Source organism: Uloborus diversus, chromosome 1 (assembly GCF_026930045.1).
Source record: "Uloborus diversus isolate 005 chromosome 1, Udiv.v.3.1, whole genome shotgun sequence".
Taxonomy (NCBI): domain Eukaryota; kingdom Metazoa; phylum Arthropoda; class Arachnida; order Araneae; family Uloboridae; genus Uloborus; species Uloborus diversus.
In genome coordinates, this window is record NC_072731.1 from 159370060 (window position 1) to 159392253 (window position 22194).

General features: G+C 35.6%; 1 protein-coding gene across 1 annotated transcript in view; it reads left to right on the forward strand.

The window, feature by feature from the left end:
- LOC129216544 (uncharacterized) overlaps positions 1-22194 on the forward strand; it is a 69999-nt gene that overhangs the window by 26903 nt on the left and 20902 nt on the right. Inside the window, exon 9 of the mRNA XM_054850762.1 lies at positions 2744-2830. Within this exon, the coding sequence (XP_054706737.1) occupies positions 2744-2830 (87 nt within the window). The remainder of the gene's footprint in view (positions 1-2743; positions 2831-22194) is intronic.

Sequence of the window (22194 nt, forward strand, 5' to 3'; positions counted from 1 at the left end):
CAAATGTTTAATAAGGTAAACGGAACAATAAGAGTTGTCAACGTACTTTAAACACTTTAATTATGTTCGAAAGTTCTGAGAGCTACAATATGATCAAATGCCTTTACTTACGCGAGATTTCGAAGATTAATCCACGAAATTTTCAGTTTTGTACTTCATTCAATGTGAAAGTAAATTTCGTTGCAACTTCCTTCGTTCGCCATTCAAACTGGAGTTGTCGTTGGACGATAAGTCAGAGCGCATGCGCAAGGAGTCGCTCTCCTATTGAATGGTCTTTTATCACTTTTGTTGACGTCGTTCACCCACTGAGGAACCAAAAGCACCTTAACGACACTTCCTAGCCTCTGTTTCACCCAGAGGCACCGTTTTTTCACCCTTGGGTGAAATTCTTTACCCCTGTGGAACTACTGGTTTTAACAGTGTTGGCTATTTTGAGTGAGCTAGACACCACTTCTGGACGGCGATTGTTAATGAAATGTTACGTTGCCATCCATGAAAACGAATTTATCGGCCATAGCACCACAGAACACGTGAACATGCGGCATTAGAACAACATTAATGAATCACTAGCCGTCATAGTCTTGTTTGGAAGCACACGAGCGACGTACGGCCATAGATCATAATATTACCCATACCATGACACAACTTGTTGGATACTAGGCCTTTTCTTTCATGTTTGCCGGCTTGTATGCTGTACCACTCTCATGACAGTTTAGATGTCGTCCACAATTAGACGACAGACTGAACCTGCTTTCATCTGAGAATAGTACACAAGCCCAGTCGATTTCTCTCCAATTGCGATGGTGAAGACATCATTACAAACGAGCATAACTCTGACTTGTAGACAATAATGGGATGTTCAAAACAAGCTGACGGGCATATGATATAGCCTTATTGCATTCAAACGTCTGGCTACAGTTTTCGGGATATTTGCTTGTTAGTAGCAGCAGGAAACTGCTTTGCTACCTCAGTAGCTGTGTTGCGCTGGTTCCTTTTCGTTGCTAGCACTAAGTACCAATCTTCTGCTGACGTTGTACTGCGTACATGACTTCCCTCGTGACATTTGCTGCAAATTCCCTTTGTTTGAAATGATTTCCAAACTCTCGAAACAACCCTGTGGCTGACGTCGAACTCCCTGGCAACATCTAAATTTGTCTGCCCTTCTTTGATGTTGCAAACCACTCGGCCAGCCATAAAATCATCTAAGAAATGTCGGGAAGACATATCGAAAAATGCAAGTTCAACAATTGATTCTTTCCCGTCAAACTTTTCTTTTGAACAACAATGGTCATCATGTACCCAGTTCTTTATGTCACTTATAAGCGCTATCACTTGACCAGCAACATCGTGATTCTAAAATTTGCATACTCACAAGGCGTCTTACTGTGTCCCAAACTTATGCTAATTTTCATATTACCCTGCCTTCCATTTTGTAGTTGCTAACGCTGCTATTGCCATCCGTCCTTAGCATTTGTCTACAAATGTATATATATATATGTGTGTGTGATACGGCCTTGCATGAAAGATGTCTTCCATTGCTGCATGAAACTCGGTAAATTTATCGAGTTTTCTAAAAATTTCGGCGGACTTTAAGACTTTATATTTTGAAAATGGGGACACGAGGGCAAATAACTTATGCGTCCAGAAGCATGTTCTACAATGCTCTTAAACTTGCAATTTATTTAATTTTTATTCATTATGACACTATCGTGTGCTTTCCTGGTTAAAAACTAATTTATACAGAGAACAATCCGAAATGGTTTTCTAAATTTTTATTAATTTTGCATTTATTAGAAATTATATTAATTAGAGCAGCGACTATTTAGTGCATCCTTTAGTGCTCCTGTTTTCTCCATGTAAGCTCCAACAGTAGTTCGCCATCAAGTCCCACTTACTTAGGTAATATCTATGCTCCATCTCATCGATATCGTGGTGTAATCTCTTTTGCTCTTTATCAATTGACTTCAAGATTTAAGGAAAGTTGTCCAAATTCAAATTGAAAATATGCACTTCCAAACTCATCGAACAACGCAAATCTTTGAATTTCATTAGTATTTTACCCACAATAGATAGAGTCAATGTTGTGGCCTGTACCTGAGAGTTTGTGCCGACTTCCTTGAAAGTTCTCTAGGCCTCTTTTAACATAAAAGCAATCTTCAAACAACTTCGTCCTTAAAAAAGTTTCCAAACAATTGTTTCTCCCCCCCCCCTTCCAAGTTAAGAAAAATTATGCGTTTATGTATGCCTTATAGTTTATGCGTTTTGCTGTTTATGCGTTTATATATGTTTTAAATTTAATGCGTTTTTGTATATTTTAAAGTTTTGTATGTGTTTTATTGTTTTTTTTTTTTCTGAATGAAATGTATTGAATACGTACCCTTTGCTCTCTTCTCCCTCTCCTTGGAAATTTTTGAAATGACAGGTCTTAATTTCTTTTGGAAACGTTATTTACTCCGATATTTATTCAAACATAATTCAGTTGGAGCAGAGGTAGAATTATTTGTGCTTATTTTCATTATTCTTCGAAAGGAACTTGTTTCTTTGAGAGGTTTCTATTTCAGTATTGCTAAAAATGTGATTTAGTTTTTCAGAAGCGAATTTAAATGATTGCTTTCTTTTTTTTCTTTTTTTGTAACTGAAAGGAAGGAAATATCAAGAATGTATTTCTTTTACAGCGAAATTGTGAATGATCCTTAAATGTTCTTTCCACTGTAATATTGATCGGACTACATCTTTCTTTCAGCGTCAACTAGAATATGCTGATGGAGGTCGAGGGGATACATGGATTGAAATTGACTTAAGGCATCCGGGTGCTCATAATAAAAATATTGTAAGTAATCAATACAAAAAAAATTCTTTCAAAAACTTTTATTGGTATTTAAGCATACTTTCTATTGGTATTGTGCTAAAACACCTAGCGGTACCATACTTTCCGTGAGATGCTTTTATATGATCGCATAAAAACTTTCACAGATAAACACAACAAATGGCTTGAAAAGATTTTAATATACGTCATAATATAAAGGCCCAAAATTTTTCTGCGTAAACACATCACACTTAAGAAAGTTTCGGTATTATTTAAGTTGCGTCGCACTGGCTTTGGCAGGAAACGGGTAACAAAAGTTGCGTCAAAAACGGAGTCATTCCATGACAAGTCATCTCGTCGTCTCCACCCGACCATCTCCGATTTGAACGAAATATTATAGGGGTGCAGACATGCCTTTAAAACTCACTTAATTCGAATTTCCAGCTTCCAAGACCAAAATCCTGAAGATCTAGATTTGATAAAATGAAGGGCTTCAAAATGGTGGATCAGCTTCGTGAAACGAATTGCCACATTTATCACAGTTCTCTCCCCCCCCCCCCCAATTGGAGGTCATTTTGGAGCCCACTTTTTTTTTTCTTTTTGAGGTATCCTAGATCCTAATGATTTGCGTCTTGGAAGCTGAAAATTTGCATAGGTTAACTGCCATTGTGCAGGTAAAAGGCAATAACGGCAAAATTTTTTTTTTTTTTTTTTTTGCATTTTTGTCATCTGTTGTACGTTAGCTTTAGTGTACAAGCTTGCTTATTTGTTTCTGATGAAAAAAAAGGCGCGAAAACAAAGTCTAATTCCAGCATTTTCCTATCTTTAATATTGAATCCCACACACATTTCTTCAAATATCTCAAAAACTCATTTCTGCAGATACTGCCGTTTACCTACACACGGCAGTTAAGCTCCCCATGTCGAAGATGGTTAGATGGGAACCACCAGGTCACGTAACAATGATGCTTAGTTTTGGCAACAATTTTACGCACCTTTGCTACCTGTTTTCTGCCAAAGCTAATGCGATTCAGCTTATAAATAATAGCGAAACTTGCTTACCTACTGTGATGTCCTTGCGCAGAAAAATTTTGGGAGTTTATACAATGACGTAGGTCTGGCACTCATGGGCTCTTGGACTATTACTTGCAGGAAAAGAAACGAACTTACTTCTAATAATACTTTTTTTTTCATAACTTGAATTTTATTTGTTTTGGCTCTCGAGATTCATATCAATATAAAGTGGCTTTCTAGTCAAAAGGAAAAAAAGAGAAAAAAAAAAAAGTTTGGGCGCCACTGGTGTAAATTAACCTCAATTATCTGTAGAAACGTGCCTCGTTCAAAAAAAGAATATATGTATAAAATATATTCTTTCTCTACTACTCGCATTTTATTTAAAAATTAAAAAAAAAACAATCTTGGCCTTTTGGAAACAGCAGGACATGTGATTTTTGATATCTTTGAAAAAATCGCTTTTATTGAAGATGACATTTTTCAATTAGCTGATCCAGCTCAAGAATGTGTCTCCCAATGCAGATCTTGTGGCAGAATTATGAACGCCTCCTGTGTCCTCTATTTTTAAATATAATTTTCGTGTCCACAAGAAAAGGTTTTTAATTCTCAACCTAACGTATGCTCATGTATTTTGTCATAATATTTTTTGCTTTTTGATCTGAATCAAGCAGCAAACTATGTCAAACATTTCTTATACATCTTTCCCTGAAGCATAAAAGTCATGATCAACTCGGGGAAACCATCATCAGAAAATCTTGACTACTTGCCAAAAATGTCGAACATAGAAGATCATCGAAAACCTCCTGCCAAATAACTACAAGACAATTTTCTTGAGACAATGACTGGCAGTAAGGATGAATTTCCGCACTTAAATAAATTGGATAATATTCTTAGAACAAAATCTCGAGATTGCAGGAGTAAAATACGTTTCAACCGATAAATTTACTTGAACTGATTTTCAGGGCCCGATCAAGACAAACTGGTGCCCAGGTCCTGAGTAAAAATTGGTGCCCCCCCCCCCCATGAGAAAATCAGCACAATTTCAAAGTCAATGTTTTATACTAGAAACCTAATACACTAGAAACCTACACATTACTACAGAAACCCGGGATTTGAATACCAAACACTTGATAGTCACCATAATAATCATAGTTAAAATTGCCTTACCTTAAGGTGAAAATGAATTAAAAAACAATTTAAAACTGCAAAAATAGCAAAAAAAAAAAGAAAAAAACTAATTCTGACATTAAGCTTTAAAAAGGCTTCTTTTTGGCTTTAACAGAGGCAAATGTGTCGATCACATCATCGAAATCTAATTTTGATGTCACAGAATTTTCAACGGTCAATAAGAAAAAACGCCTGTAAATTATCCTGAGAAACGCAGCTTCTCAAACGATTTTTGATTCTTTTCAAAGCTGAAAAGGAACGTTCACTTTAACAGAAAAAAAAGGAAGGAAGTAAGTTAATTTAGGCTATTTTAGTGCCCCTAAATTTGTGGTGCCCAGGTCCGCGGACCCGCCGGACCGTGCGTTAATCAGGCCCTGCTGATTTTTAGAATTTTCAGCTACGGATAGAAAACAAGGTTGAAGCCAAGCAACCTTCAGGACCGTGCCGAGGTCAAAATAGGTGGGGATGTATGAAATTGGCGGTCTCTTAATTATTTTAAACTTTTTTAAACTTAGGAAGATAATGGGTTCAGCTTGTTTTAAAGAGAGTCATTACTTGATCAAAACCGCCGAGAGCCACGGCAGGCCCCCTGTCAGTTTGGTCGCACCAGACCCCCATTTCCCTATAAAACATATGAAACTTATGTTACCGTAATTCTAAGGCGGGCCTCTAGTTTCTGACTAGGCTGACATGGCCTCTCGTCTGCCCTGGACTGGATCAATGTATGTATTGCCAATATGAACCTAATCGTAAGTGTTATATTCATTCAGAAATAGAGAGGTTGAAGCGCATGTTTCTTTCATTTTGATGTACTCCTGTTTCGAATTCAACAGATTGGCATCCCTGCTTCCGTTTCCGCCTATAAACTGCATCATCGCATTTCCATCTCATCGGTGGTAGACGTAACACAATAATTGTAATATAATAGACCCTCGTTTTACGCGGGGGTTACTTTCCACAGAAATGCCGCGTAAGTCGAATCCGCGTAAATTGAGACCTAATATTAGTGTTAAAATAAGAGTTTGGTTCCGTAGATAACAAAATACTTCATTCTAGTGATGACTAATTGTATAATGAGTTTAATGTGTACTTATATCGACTTTTATGGACAGCATATATAAAGAAAACATAAATTAATTCCGTGTTTTGTTTATAAAGAGGAGCTGGCTATGATAGTCTTTTGGCAGTCATTAAGAATTTTTCTCACCAATTCTTTGCAGAGCATTAACGCATCCATGATCACTAGCGTCATTTCCATGATAAAATCTTCCTTCACTAACAAATCAGAAAGATCATTTCTATTGTCTAGGAATGGCTCAAAATTTTTAGTGTGAACTTTTTTGGTTGTGCGTCACCGACGTTAGCATCCTCGTTGGTTTTGGCCTCCTTTGTCACTCCTAAAAGCTCTTCTTCCACTAAGTTCTGAACTGTGTGAGTTTAATAGCTTTACTTCTGGAAAGAGCTCTGAAACCAATCGCATTAAATGTCGCCAGAGGCCCAAGCTCGAATATTAGCACGCCAAAATGCAGTTTATTACGCGCAATCTGCAATCTTTAGGAGTTTGGATTTTGAAAGAGGGGGAAATTTTTATATGTTTGCATTGCCACATCCGCGTAAAACCGAAACTCATCCGCGTAAAATAAAATAAAGGTGTCAAATCTTAAACCGCTTATAATCGGAACCGTGTAAAAAAAAAAAAAAACCGCGTAAAACGAGGGTCTACTGTATAGTAATTATGAAAGGATCCGACCCCTGCGCGTCAACTACCACCCTCAATACATCAGAATGAGAAAATTATAATCCCTAATATTATAATCTCTCCGGGGGGAGGGGGCAGTGTAAAAAACGAAGGAAGTTATAGAAAATTTGAAACTATCATCCGAGGAGCGGGGATATCGCCCTCTGTGGCCTCCATTTTGTCACTGTCGATGGAAAGTCCCTCGCTGTCAACAAACTGCTAAAAGCACATTTTTTTCCCTGGAAAAATACGGGCAATTAATTAACGAAAAAGATATGTTCCCCCTTTTTATTACCCTCTTTCATTTGCGGTTTGTTATTATTGCTGTTGGGTGATATTGATGGGGTGGTTAGAATTGTATTATCTATCTAGTTGTCAACTCACACAATACATTGATGAGGTTCGTATCGGAACCTTGAGACGTACTCTGCGATCACTCATGGAAATCACGTTGGAAATCAAAAGTTTCCTGGGTTAGGATCATTGTATGGAGGGCAAGGGATAGTGGGCTGTGAGTTATCTTTCGCGGACTGTAATGGAAATGCCTATAATGCCCATGTTCGTTTCTTTTTTATATGACAAATAACATGGGGTCATCAACGTCTTCTTTTCGAAAGAAATTTCTGAAAATTCGGCATCTTATACTACCGCCCCTCCACCCTCTTGTATGTCATCCCACAGTTTTCAGGCCGACAAAACTTTTAACCAATTAGAAAACTTTTGAAAGTCTATTCGTATTTTCTCTGAGAGAGAGAGAAAGAGAGGAACATTTATTTCATAATCATTCTAGAACTTGAAGCCCTCTAACGTGTAAACTTGTTTAAGTCTCCCTACATAAGTCTTGACTTCTTTAGCGATCATCTTTGCAATCAGAGTCAAAAACAAATTATTCTGAGGGAAGTTTTTGTTTTTTAATATTTTGTTTCTTTAGTTTAAAAATTTATTTACAATAATAACTCGTGATAATATTGTACGGTTCAGTTTAAAAATTTTATAAAAGAATGAACACCAATATTTAATTTACAAGGGCGTCTAGAAATCATTCTCCGAGTTTACTTACCTTGACAGCTTTATCAAAATTAATTTCCAATGAAGTTGTTTAAAAATAATAATAAACTTCCATTCATAATAAAATTTTTTAAATAAAAATCTCTATCTACTTAATAATAAATGGTCCTTACATACGCCTCTGTTTACGATGCAATCGAAATCCTAAATTGAAACTAATTTGAGGTCTCATTACATTACCCTCATAACATTTTCTTAAATTTTAAGTAAAAAAAGAAAAAAACTCTTTGAAAGTTTCTCATGCGTGCTTATTTGACAATTAATAACTTATGTTAAATTTTAGTATTACCCATTTTTTCAATTTGAAAAATTAAAAATATTCAATTTTTAAAAACCCTAAGTGTTTTTTTAACTTTAGTTTTATTTATTTATTTAATTAGTTATTTATTTTTGCTCATATTACAAAACAGTCTTTTGCATATGTACTCATGTAATCGCTAATTTGACCCCCTTTGACGATTAGTGCATATAAATGCATAAAATCAGGGGGGCGGGGGGGTTAATTCATGTTTCTGCGTTTTTCACAAGATTTTTCTTTACTTTCTTTACATAAGTTTAAAAAAAAATAAAAAAGAAGAGCCAATGTTTTTTTTTTCAGCGCATATTTTTTAGCGTTTAGTGAATATTTTTAAGTTTTTTTAGTGCATATATATGCATGCATTTTTTTATGATTTTTCTTGCACATAATTCGGGCTCTAATCATTTTCCTTGTTTTTTTTCCTGTGAAACTTAGCGAGAGTTATTTTTCATCACTATTTGCAATTTTTATTTTATTGCATGTAGTTTGCAATTGCAGTCAGTTTATTGCAGTCAGTTTTAGAAAAGGTAAGACAATTTAATGAAACAAAAATCAACTTCAGAAGGAGCAATCAACGAATGTTTTTGTTTCCGTAAATGTGCTTAGTTTTAAATAATTTTTAATACATGATATTCATGCTTCGTTTCGTGTTTTCTAAATTTAAAAGTTTCTTATGCATTTGCAGTGTGACGGAGGACCGTCAATATGAAACATAAAAATTTTTTTAGTGATTTTGTGTACATTTTAATGTTCAAGAAATGTGTGTGTCTGTTTTGTATTTTCTAATAAATTTTTCTGTTTTTCATAATATTGCAGTACTGTCAGACTTTTGATTTGTTAAATTTTTATGGGAACGATATAATGAACCAGGAGTGTTCTTTAAAACTCATACTGTCCCCGTGGACGCATACTGGGAGTTATTTCAGGAGGGGCGGGCAAGCCAACATGAATTTAACTTTACAAATTGATATTATAGAATTATAGAGTTGATAATTTCGAATTTATTTTTGGGGAGGGAGCGTGTCCCATTCCTTAAATACGCCTTTGAGCCCCCCCCCCCCCCCCCCCGGAGCGAAAGGTCTGAAAGAAACACTGCCTCGCACTGAGAATCAAATGATTACGGATTAAGGATTCGTCAGTCGTCGTTGTAAAATATCCAGAGCACAAGCGGAGCTCCTCTTCCGCGGGTCTGAAAGTCTTTTGGTCCGACGTTAGTTGAAAATACGAGTGTCCGCAGAAACTTCCTGCCCCAGAGAAATATTCCTAAATTTTGGTGGTGTTGAAATACTGCTGTCATCTATCGGTAGAGATAGATTATTAAAAATAGGACTTCTATCCTTTTGAGGGCCCTACTTTCGTAGGAGGCACTCCTTTCTGCCTTTGGGTCTCATTCATCTCTAACCAAATTCGATTGAATCGAATACAGCAATTGTGAATGGTAATCTACAACATTTTTACATACAAAATTTGCGGATTACTGCATACATGTGTTTCGGGGTTACAGGGAACCCTTTTTCCGGATGTTTTTATATCCAAAAGCTCACTATTTTGCATTGAAAAAGGAATTTCCTGTGCCTCAAAAGACGTGTATACAGTAATCTCCTAGTTTTGTGCGTCAAAACGTTTTTGATTACCAGTTACTTCTCTTCACAAAGGTACATATTTTTTACAGTCGATTGTATCTATCGATCGAGCAACTAGAAATTCCTTTTGCCCCACCCAGAGATGAAGTTTCTCGCTACGCTACTGGTAAATGAATTTCGATCGGATCGAATCGAACAAATCCAGCTGAATGAGTCCCTTAATTCCTTCTCTCTGAGTTGAAGATTGAATGCGTAACGAACTTACAGCTGTATTTACAAGACAGTCGAACTCGCTTATAACGAACCCTGATTTAACAAGAACTCGAATTTAGCGAGGAAATCAGGAAGATTTGGTCGGCACAATGTTAAGTCAATGGGAGTATATCTCGCTTTTAACGAGCAAACCCCGCTTAAAGTGAGTAATACTTCTGGGATTCATAAAATTTCCATTGACTTTCAGAGCAGCTTATCCTTTTTTGGAAAAATTCCTTCAACTTTCCGAAGTCAACTGAAAGTTAGTGATGAGCATATATGCTGAGAACAAGTGATGACGATCAGGGTTGCGCCGACCCTATGTGCAAGGTCGTGCGCGGCACGACGGCGCCAGAGTCAAAAAGGCGCCGATCTCTGAAAATCAAAAATGATCCAAATGGGAGGAAAAAATCTAAAACTAAAAAAATAAATAAAAAAATTTTAGCTTTTCATTTTATCTAATGATAGCGGCGATGAAATTGTACTGCTCATTGAAACAAGCAATCTGTCTCGCTGCCCATCTAAAAGGAAAAGTTACTGCCTTGTTGTGCCTAAACATGCTATTCAAAAGCGTAAACTTTTACACTGAAAACATGTGATGCTAATTAATGCATACATTAGCATTTTTCTGCCTGATGTGAAGCCGTAAATGCTATTACAGCACAGAAGGTTGAGCATACGAGGCGTAAGAAATTTGCTATTAACCCATTTTGGTTCTTGTGATGAATATGTTGTATGTATTATAATTTGTGCATTTTATCTTTTTGTGATTTTTAACCCCCCATTCTTTAACTATTTGTCACTTGTGTATAAAATTAAAATAAGAGCTTTGGACAATGTATTTGTTTTAGATATTGAATTCAATGCCGTTTTAACGATTCCGTACTTCAGAATAACTGTTATTTCCGGAAAGGATTACAAATTTTAAGGTGGATTATCTTCATTATTATACTTTTGGGCGGATACAAGGGAGGGACGATGGGGGCGATCACCACTCACTTGAGAGATTCTACCACTTTCGACACTGAAGATCCAAAAGTGTTTTTTAGACGATTTCCAATGACGTGCAGTTCCATTGTGACGAGACACTATTTTAACTGGTTAAACTAACATTTTGAGCACTAAATCATTTAAAAGATACTAACAAAGTATTTAACTCGTGTTTAACTATGCATTTTCTCGAATAATTGAGTTGAAACAAAACTGCAGGACTTTTCAATTTTTTTAAAGAAATTTTCAAAATCTTGTGACGGGTGTGACGTTTGAGAGACACGAGTTTTCACCTGCACTTATATTTCTAGAAATTGCTGTGAATATTTTAATGTTTCGTGACTATAGCTTTTTTTTTCTATTAAAAGACATTCAAATGAAACTTAATACATTATATTCATGATGATTTTTTTTTACTAAACAAGATTTTTTTTTTTTTTTTTGACGGGTGTGACACTGCAAATCCGCTACTTGGATGAGCAGTTTCTAAAAGAAGAGATCAGGATGGATAGCAAATTTGGCAGTAGTAAATATTACTTCACATTTCATAAGAAAAAAAGCTAGTACTGGGTGTACAATTAGTTTAGCACTTCTTAACGGACGCTAACGAAATTAGGTTAAGTGTAGCTTTTTTTTTTGGTAATTATAAACAATTTCTTTTTAACTATCACCTTTTACGGAAAATAACAGATTTTTTAAAAAATACCAAGCACTTTTCATAATGTACTCAAAAGCACAAAATAACTTTTCTGGACCAGAAAGGACAATTTAAGAATTCCTGTAGTTATTGAAAATTCCAAGAAAATGACACCACAAACGAAGAAAAGTGCGGCTCAAGTCATGAAAATAATTTTTTATCATTATCTAGCTTTCAATCATAACCTCGAGTGTTGAAACATGCATATTTTTCTTATTGGGAAAGTTTGGTTTGAAAAATATTTGTAGAGTAGAGAAGCATTTCAATAATAAACATTTGTTGATGCCAATATGTTATAATTTCCGAAGTATACTTCCGAGGATATTGCAGCTTGAATTCAAGCAAATACAGATGGAAAAAAAATAATAATGAAAGCGACGACGATAATGACAAATTTAAAACTGAACCACCTTCAACCTCAATGGCTTTTGATATGCAGAAACACTTTGAACTTTTTTCGAAGTCAGAGGTGCAAGTGTCGATTTTTTTCGGGTGCACAAGAAAGATACAAGAAGACAATGAGGCAGTTCAAAGCAAATTAACCAGAAATAATAATAAGCAAGTGTGTATGAAGTTTCATGATTTTTCCACAAACTCGTTTTTAACAAGTACTAAGTTATGACGAGCGAATGTCGCAGTCCCTTTGCGCTAGTTACAAGCGAGTTCGATTGTATCAGGATTATGACAGGGGAGCCCACCTGGGGAGGGGGGTCATGGTGCAGACTGCGCCATCGAAATTTTTAGGGGAGAGGTTAGTTTTCTGGAGTAATTTTCTTTTTTTTTGGGGGGGGGGCTCCCGATATGCTGGATCTTTACGGTATTGGGAGGGGGTGCGCTCTTTTCCTTAGGGGGGTATCCCTAATTATGACTCATGAAAACGATCATTAAAGTAACATTTTTTGTTGCTTTTCTCCTGACAGCCAAAATTTGAAATTTTTTCGTCTTCTGTACTATAAAATTAATGCTGCATATTATACAGACAGGAGTATCTATAGATAGGCAGGTTTTGCCACCAAAGATATGAGTATTTGGTTAGAAAAGAAATGAGAGAACTGAACCGAAATTGTTACTTGGGACAAATTTTTGCTTTTGCATCATCTGATGCAATTTACTCATCACAAAAACTCTTTTCTCCTTTCGGGATCTTCTCTTTCGGGAGGGAAGAGGAAAATTATTTCATTAGCGATGACTTTATCGCCATTCTCAATTAGCTGTTAATGCCATTAAAGTCGGTAACTTAATGATTTTCGCTACGGTGAGCCTTCAGCTGTTTCCTGCTTCCTCGTTTGCACCCCCACGCTTCAAGTTCTGGTTCCGAATTCTTCCTCTTCAAGGACGACTCGTTAAAATACCTCCGGTCGCTCATCGCTTGTTTTCTGTAAATACGTCAATACATAGAAAGCGTAAACGTGTTTAGGCCCCTAAGCGCTCCGATCGATTACAGACTTGACAGGAAATAAATGTGAGAATAGGCTTCGGGTCAAGAATCCCTTATCGTGGCGTACGGACCCTGACCAGTGTCTGATTACTTTGAAATGAATTATTTATAAATCAGGTACAGTTTTTTGCGTTTAAGGCATTTAGAAAATGTTTCTGAAGTGACCAAGATCAAAGTTCAGGGGCATTATTTCTAAGCAACAAAAGATTAATCAAGTTGCTTTGCAACTAAGAGAAAATTTTCCTATAGCTCTATCTTGTCCACACACACGCAGATGTGTGCGGATTAGGATGCGGCTGTTAATGCGTGGACCAGATCAGGGCCCGATTGATTTTTTAGGCACATGAGCCCCGGACTAGGGGCCCCTAACAAGTCCAGGGACCACCGAAAATTACTTACCAAAAAGAATATTTTACCAAAACGTAGCTTTAATATGTGTATATAAGGATTTTAAAATCAAGAACTAATTAAAAAGAAAAGGTGTATACCAGTAACCAGTATACCAATGTGGTTTTGAACATCATTTTTTACTATCGAAATAATTCAAGTAGGCAGTTAACATCCTCATTGCACTCTAGCTGTAAAATATGAACAGCAAAAAAGGTGCGCGGTTGCAACACTAGTTTACTTTTATCTACAAATGTGTCTGGTTTATTGTTCAAAATTTTCTAAATCGGGTCTTGAGTGGGACTAAAACACAGATGATCAGCGGCGTAGCTTCGCGGGGGGGGGGGGGGGGGGCAGGAGGGGGTACGTGCCCCGCCCCCAACTTGCTGGACACTTAACCTTTTGTCCCAGAATTAAAAAAAAAAAAAATTAGCACAAAAATCAAAAAGAGTGTGTTTTTCCCGATTTGTATGGTGTTTAAAATGCGACTAGACGATCTTAGCTAATGCTAGGGTGGAAAAGTGGCCTGGGGCGTTTTCCTCGACCATTTTTCGAAATTGAAACTTAAAAAAACACAATTTCATATTTTTTCCTTAATTACGTTAAAAGGTTGGGGTTTTGGGGTTCTTTCTCGTAAAATTTTCAAAATTGTTGTTCTAAAAGCGCAGTTTTAGACGATATTCGGAGATGTTAAGGAGAGGAGAAATCCGGGAGACTCCTCCTGGAAAGTTTTCGAAAATGAACAATTTAAAAAATGCAATTGTGGGCCATCTTTGATATTGTTATGAGGACCGGAGCTCCAAAAACAATTTTATTCGACTTTTAATGACGTTCGGGGTGAGTTTTCGGGAGCTTTACCCCAGTTATTATTCGAAATTAAAGGGCTTAAACGAAATTTAAGACTATTTTGTATTATACTAGTGGTAACCGCACGGCTTTGCCTGTAGTTGAAAATTAAAAGGTCATTTGGTTAGCCTGTATATTTACAAATAATGAATGACGAATTTCTCGCCAATTTGCTATGTTCATTTGCTTGCCCATGTTACGGTTCCACGTTATGATAATTTGGTAAATTATTCTTCCACGTTGTGATAATTTGCTCGGAAAAAGTTTCTTAAAATTGGAATAAAAAAAGAACAAAATCGAATTTTCGGAAAAACGCTTCGAGGTGCAGACCCCTATGCTACAAACTAATTCTGTGCCAAGTTTCATGAAAATCGGCCGAACGGTCTTGGCGCTATGCGCGTCACAGAGATCCGGACAGAGAGAGATCCAAACAGAGAGACTTTCAGCTTTATTATTAGGAAAGATTGACGAGGGTGGGAGGGGGCGGACTAGTTGACCCCATTGAACTATAATGGTTGACCCGCGCGAAGCATTCGCGCTCAAAGGAAGAATTTTCGGATTTCAATGCAATCTCGAGATGCTATAGATCAAATCAATGCGTGGTAAAGCAGCAAAATGAAATTTACGCTTCTACAAAGTTAAACAGCGATGCCCCCTATTAAAATCAATGATTTGTTTCCTGATTTTAACAACAACAGATATATAGCTTAGAATTCTGCTATGAGTACAATTGTGCATATTGATGGAAACTTGGATAAAAATTCCGCCGAAGAAAAACCCGCATTAAAACGGTATTTTTCCACCCAGATTTGAACCCACACACTTTCCCTCATTAGCACGCTGTTTTATTCAACCGAGCCAATGTGTCTTCGCTTTCGATTGCTATTCATTGAAGTAATGAGTGAAAAAAAAAAAAACAGAAAGGGGGGGGGGAACGGTTTTTTTGACAAAATTAAAAAAGTAATTTTTAGACCGTGGATATATTTTTCGTCATTAGCAGATACGATAAGCTTCAAAATGATAGGGTAAAATCACGGAATTTGATTAAGGAATAAATTAAATCTCTTGTAAAGGCAGAAAAACAGGCTAGAGAAATAATATTTAAGATGTTCAATGATGTTATCAGGGTGTTCGGGGATTCTTCCCGGAAATATTATCAGAATTCAAACCCTAAATGCGAAATTGTGGAGTCATTGGCGATATTAGAAATAAGAAAGGTTCGGGGACCTACAAAATTTTCCCGAAGTTCTAAAAACGGAATTTTAGACAATCTTTAATTATGGAGCAGGCTGTTATTCGAGGGTTTGGGCTGGAGCGCACTCCTAGAAGTTTTTTGACATCGAAGTCCTTAAGTAATTGTAGGCCATCTTTAATGGCAATAAGAGAAGAGATGGGGTTCGGATACTTATCAAAATCAAAGTTTCAAAATCGCTCATCTATTGGCTAAGTTTGATGGCGTAAAATAAAGGGATAGAGTTCAGGATCTCTCTCCCTCTCCTTTTTCTTTGTCAATGTCACTATCGTTTTTATTTGATTAAATTATTGATAAAAATGTTCCGAAAAACTCTCCACTAGTTTTTCTTTTCCAAAATTATTTCAGTGCTTTGGTTTTTCCATAGTGAAATTTTCAATTTCCAGCCTTATATTTTTATTTATTTGAAATACAAGTGTTTGCGACTCCCGTCAAAAAAAAAAAACTTTCTGCATTTAATTTATATGCTACTGTTAACACTTATCTTAGTTTTTTGCACTTTATTTTGTTTTACATGTCATATCTTCTGAATGTCGCTACGAAATTTGTTTCATTTCACCATTTATATTTAAACACTTAGAACTAGTAGTCATGACATTTTCTAAATCTCGTCTTATTCTGTTTCAACTTTTTCTCTATTTAAAACGTATTTTGGTGGCACATATATTTTTCTCTACTTAACCTCGATTTTCATGATCATGTTTTTACAAAAGAAAAAAGATAAAAATTTAAAAATGCTGGCAGCGCCTATGAAATTTTGTTTATTTACCTATTAATTTTTTACTTGACTGACGCTTGTCATAGATTTGTACTATACCCTGAATACAGTCGACGCTTGTTATAATGACCCCTGTGATCCAAACAAAATAGGTCGCTATAACGAGAGGTCGTTATAACGCATTGCATATTATTCAGTCATTTTTAAAAATTCAGGAATAGTTTCTCATAGTTATGCATTGGTTTAAGGAAGAATCAAGAAACTAACAAAATAACTTTACAAAAAAATTCTTAGTTTCTTTCCCTTTTTAAAACATATACGCTGCAACTATATAGAAGTTTTCCGCTTCTCTGACTTTTTCAAAAAAATATAATTTGTAATGCGATTCTTAAAATGCGCCCTTTGTGTGCGATTTTCATCACTTCTTTGACCCTACACCAACCTTTCAATGGAAATATTTTAACTTTAGAAACATAAAATGTTTAAGTATTAGTTTTCGAATAGTTAGTCCTGAGGATGACACAAAAATTGAACGTTATATCGGAATGAACGGTTTAGTTTGGACACTCTAATGGAAGGTAAAATAACATTGCATCAATGGAATAGGAAATGGGACTGCAGGCACGTAGCTAGAAATTTGTTAAGGGGGGGGGGGCCAAGGTTGCACGAACTTCAAAAGAGGAGGCATGCTAAAGCAGAATAAGTAGCTGATAGTTACACCAGGTAAGATAAATCCAGTTAAAACTGATTATTAAAGTATGATAATTAACTAAAACTAATTAAATAATTGAAATTAATAGAGCCATTAGTTAAAGTTGTTTAACAAAAATTTTATATTAAGTGGTAAATTAATTATTGAAAGTTTGTAAATTATCATTAAACTGAAAGTTATCACATACAAAGTTTCCAAATATGGGTGAACCTCTGTCCTCCAGAAAATGAGTGATATATTTTCCATTAATAAAAAGGGCACATTAAAAGAAAAACGGAAAACGAAAACTGTTCTAGAAATTACTTGGAAAATGCATACGATAATTTAATAAAATATTAAAGCTTTGTAATATATTTCAACAAAATATGTACATTTGTACTTATGCCATTTTATTTGAAAACTAGAAAGTCACCCGTCAAGGTATAACGGGTGTAAATTGCTTCAACTCTTCTACATTTGAACGAAGCAATTGCCTGTTTGGTGATATTTTGATAGTTGAAATTTTAACTCTAACACCAGTGGATTAACCCTAAACTCCAGCAGATAGCGTTCATTGTTTTCGTTTCTTCATTCCTCTGAGATGACACAGTCTTATCAGTAAAACTGTTAAGTTACCGGATCGAGTTCAGCCTTTCCCTCCATGTTAAACATTACCAAAACATATTATCAAATTACATATCATGCCGTGGCGCGAAACACATATCATGCCGTGGCGCGTTAGTGTTTCATTGTTGAAACACTAACATTGTTGGCATTATTTATATATATAGTATAAATAAACCTATATCTATAGAGTGGAATGTATAACTGTTTGGATGTTTTATAACGTAACCCTGTTCGATTTGAACAACATTTCAGGCAAAATCCCACAACTCTCTCAACGAAAATATTAACAGGGTTTCATTTAAAAAGCTTGAATTAGTTTTTATTTATTTACATTTATAATATTCTTTTGATAATGCGAAATAGAATGATATTTCTAAGCTTATCCGTTTCTAATTATCATTCCTAATCATCAATTAAAAGCTTGAACAAACTATTAACTCTTTGAGGGACGGAGGCTTCCTTTGATGCAACCATTTTTTTTATATATGTATTTTTTTTCTTCAGCCAACTGACACAGTGATTTCAGTTAGCTGAAAAAAAAGACAAGCAAGAAATAAATGGGGTTCTCAAGTGAAGTCACTATTCCTCAAAGGGTGAAAGCTGTTCGAAAAAATTTTAAATATTGGAAAAGGCGTATTGCCGTTTTTTATCATTATTTATTTCTTTCTAATGGGGCTATGTTAGAGGCTTTGGCCTTTTGCAGAACAAGTACAAACCAACGATATGGCATCCAGTCATTCATATGCCACCATTAAGGCGCGGATGTGAATGTCAGAGGAAAATTTGATGCCGTTTCCACCAGATGGAGACACCTGAGCTCTTTTCGATGCGAAACTGTAAAAGGAATTTAATTTTGTCAAGAGCATTCCCAGCCAAACAACCTAAGGGATCTTTTGCATGCCGATTAATGGAATGTATACCTATTGAATTAATTTAAGCATCTGTGTAATTTTATTTTAACAACATGTTGTTAATTTTAACAACAATACATATCATATTTTAAAACGCAGGCAATGATTTTTTTTTTAAATATGATGTTAGCAAAACACTTTATTGCAAGAAATTGCAAATATCTTTAGCTTGAAGAAAATAAGAGTTAAAAAAAAACAATATAGAAACGAAAAACTAAAAAAAAAATTACCTCGTATTCACCTTTTTGGCTTCTTTGCTTGTAACGCAGTAACTAGCGGTAATTTTCATAGTAATTTATAGTTAAATGCCCACATGCCTGTTTTTTGTTACGTTTAATGCTACCTTCACGATTTACTAAAGATGAATGCATAGATGCTAATTAAATAACTCCTCAGTACAAAGTCAAGTACAATCAGAAAATGTATTCCAATGATGCAAATACAAAAATGTTTTATGGAACAACATCGAATAAGTGTTGAGAGAGAGATAATTTTTCGTCAATTAAAAAACTGACTAATTGCTTTTCTTTTGGGATCATAGAATCACAATTCAGTAAGATTTAAAAGTAATAATTTCTAATAAATTACTTATTACATGCGTTAATATGGCCGAACTTGTAATTTCATAAACTGATCACAGTAAAATATTCAAGTAATTTTTAATTTTATTTTTCTGTAAAATTTTGATACCGCAAAAGTTTGTTACATCCATTTCAAGTTTTATTTATTCATTTATTTTATTTATTTTACCTTCAAACACGAATTCTTTTTGGGCATTTAATATGTTCTATGATCATGCTTAAATATTAGGGGGGGGGGAATATCAGCAAAAAATCTACGTAATTTGTTACTCAGAAAGGAGAGAGATGTTAAAAATAATCTAATAGTCCAAATAAAATTTTTATCAAAATACTTTCAACTAAAAACTTACTAAACTTTTTTTACCGACGGCCCTGGTGCCCCCCCCCCCCCCAAATGTTTGGTCACGCTACGCCTCTGCAGATGATTGAACCTAATCCATCACATTTGGTTTCAAAAGGTTGCGTTCAAAGTATCCGAAGGTCAATGATATGCTGATATCTTGCAACTTTTAGAACGGACGTGAGGGCTTTGGGAGCTGTAAACACATCAGAATGTAGTAGACCACATACCCTTTCCCTAAATTGCAGCACCAAAGAGATAGCCTAACATTGTGTCCTCAAGATGATTCAATTTCAAAAAAATTCCGATGGAAATTTCAACAATAGCCCTCCTGCTCCTACTAATGTATCCAAAGATAGCCTAAAATTGCATTTTAAAAACTTTTAATTTCGACAATTTTCTGGAGGGAGGGGGTCCCCTAAATTCCCACCCTGACGTCTCGATAAACAGCTTAAACATAAATTAAATCGAATTTATTTCAATTTTTAAAAAAATCGGAGGGAACTCCAACAACTCCTTTCTCCTACTGTAGTCAAAAACTTCCTAAAATGGCTATTTTTGACGTCAGTTTAGATACTCACTCTGGTGGCGGCACTGACACCCTTCTCCAACCCTTTTCTAAGGGTTATCAAGAATGATAACGACCTCGGCGGTGAGAAGGTACTGAAACAAATTATTTCTTTCGCAATCACATATCAGCAGTGGCGGATCCACAAGGAAGGTGAGCGATCACCCTCTCATTTCCGAAGAAAAAGGTTTTGAAAATTAGAAAAAATTCTGAGGGAAGATCACCAAACTCCTCCTCCCCCAAATATCACAAAAAATGGTCTGCCGTTGCATTTTTAGGACTTCTAGTCCAAATTTTTTCCTAAACAGGATCCTAAACCCCTTCTCCGTCATGTCCCCGAAGATCGTCTAAAATTTTGAATTTTTCGAGATTTAATTTCTCAATCTCAAAAATCGCCGGTGAAGATTCCTTATGTCCAGATTCCATAAACCCCGGCCCCTGTAACGCTACCGAAGTCGTCCTACAAATATGTTAAAACTCCAGTTCCGAAAATCTTCCATGGGAAGACAACAGAACCACATCTCTAACGTAAAAAAAAGTCTAAATTTACTGTTTTGTACCTTCAATATCTATATATTTCTGGGAGAGTGCTTAACCCCATGCCTTTTGGCCTAATGTCTTTAAAGAGACTCTACAATAGCGTTTTTAAGACTTAAATCTCAGAAAAATTCCGGAGTAGAGACCCCAGGTTCTCTTCTTCATAACACCATTGAAGATCCTCTAATGCAGCGGTTCCCAACCTTTTTCTCTTTGCGAACTCCTTGGAACAGGCAAAAAAGTTCGCGAACCCCCTGATGTTGAAATTAGTAACATGTAAGAAACAATAAAAAAACAGCATGTTTGCTTTCCATTTTTTGCAGCATTTGATTGCAATAAACAAAAATATAATTGTAAAACATCATTAAGTGCAAACATTAATAAAAAGTTAAAACTACATCTACAAGAAAAATTATAAACAAGAAGTTTTATAAACCAACTATTTTTTTAAGCATACTTTAAATTGGGGAAAAAATCCTTAATGCGATATTTGTGGCTGTTTGACGGAACAAAGAAACTGAAAGTTTGGTTCAATGTCTGACAGTTTGAGTCTTAAATCAGGCTCTGCATTCAATCTGCTCGATCTGCTTCGGTATTTATCTTTGAGATAAGTATAGGAGGAAAATCCTTTCTCGCACAGATATGTTGTACAAAATGGTAATAAAATTTGAATTGCTTTTTTGGACAAAACGGTATAGTCATTTCTTACACTGAGCCAGAAGTCAATTAACGAGAGCTCGTTAAAGGTAGTTTTCAATGAATTTTCACAGGATAACTCGATGAGCATTTCCTTTTCAGGTAATGTCAGGGTGTTCTCTAAGCATGGATTTCCTTCAAAAGGATTGCGTATCCAGTTGTTTGAGAGAGGGACGTTACGCATATTAGGAAAATACTCGTCAAAAGTTAGTTCAAGATGTTGCAGCTGTTCACATACATTTCTTTTAACGCTTTCATCAAGTTTCATTCAGTTTTCTGATAAAAAAACTACTAAGAGAAGTGAAACAAGAAAACTCACCCATTTCCAGGCATTGGATCCAGAAATTCAATTTTTTTACCATAGCTTCAATTTTATCATATACAACGAAAATATTAACAACTGCACCTTGCAAGGATAGATTTAATTCATTTAATTTTGAAAAGATGTCAGCTAAATATGCAAGCCTTTGCATCCAAAGAGGATCGAATATGCAAGTGGACAAGTGAAATTGATGATCAACAAAAAATGCTTGGACTTCTGACTTCAATTCAAATAAGCGTGTCAAAATTTTGCCACGGGAAAGCCATCTAACTTCTGTGTGAAGAAGTAAAGTAACATGAAGGCTTCCCAATTCCTCACAAAGCGCGTGAAATAGACGGCAGTTTGTGGCACGTGATTTTATGAAATTTACAATTTTTACCGCATCATTCAAAGTAGCGGATAATTCTGCGGGAATACGCTTACATGCTAATGCTTGTCTATGAATGCAGCAATGAGTCCATCCAATTTTCTCGTTGATCTTCTTTACTCGCACCACAAAGCCAACAAATTTTCCTGTCATTGATTTTGCACCATCCGTGCACACACCCACACACAAAGACCAATCCATTCCATTTTCTTCAAAGTAACTGTTGACCAGTTCGAAAATTGCTTCTCCAGTTGTGTTGGTTTTCAAAGGTTTTGCAAATAGTACATCTTCTTTAATTGTA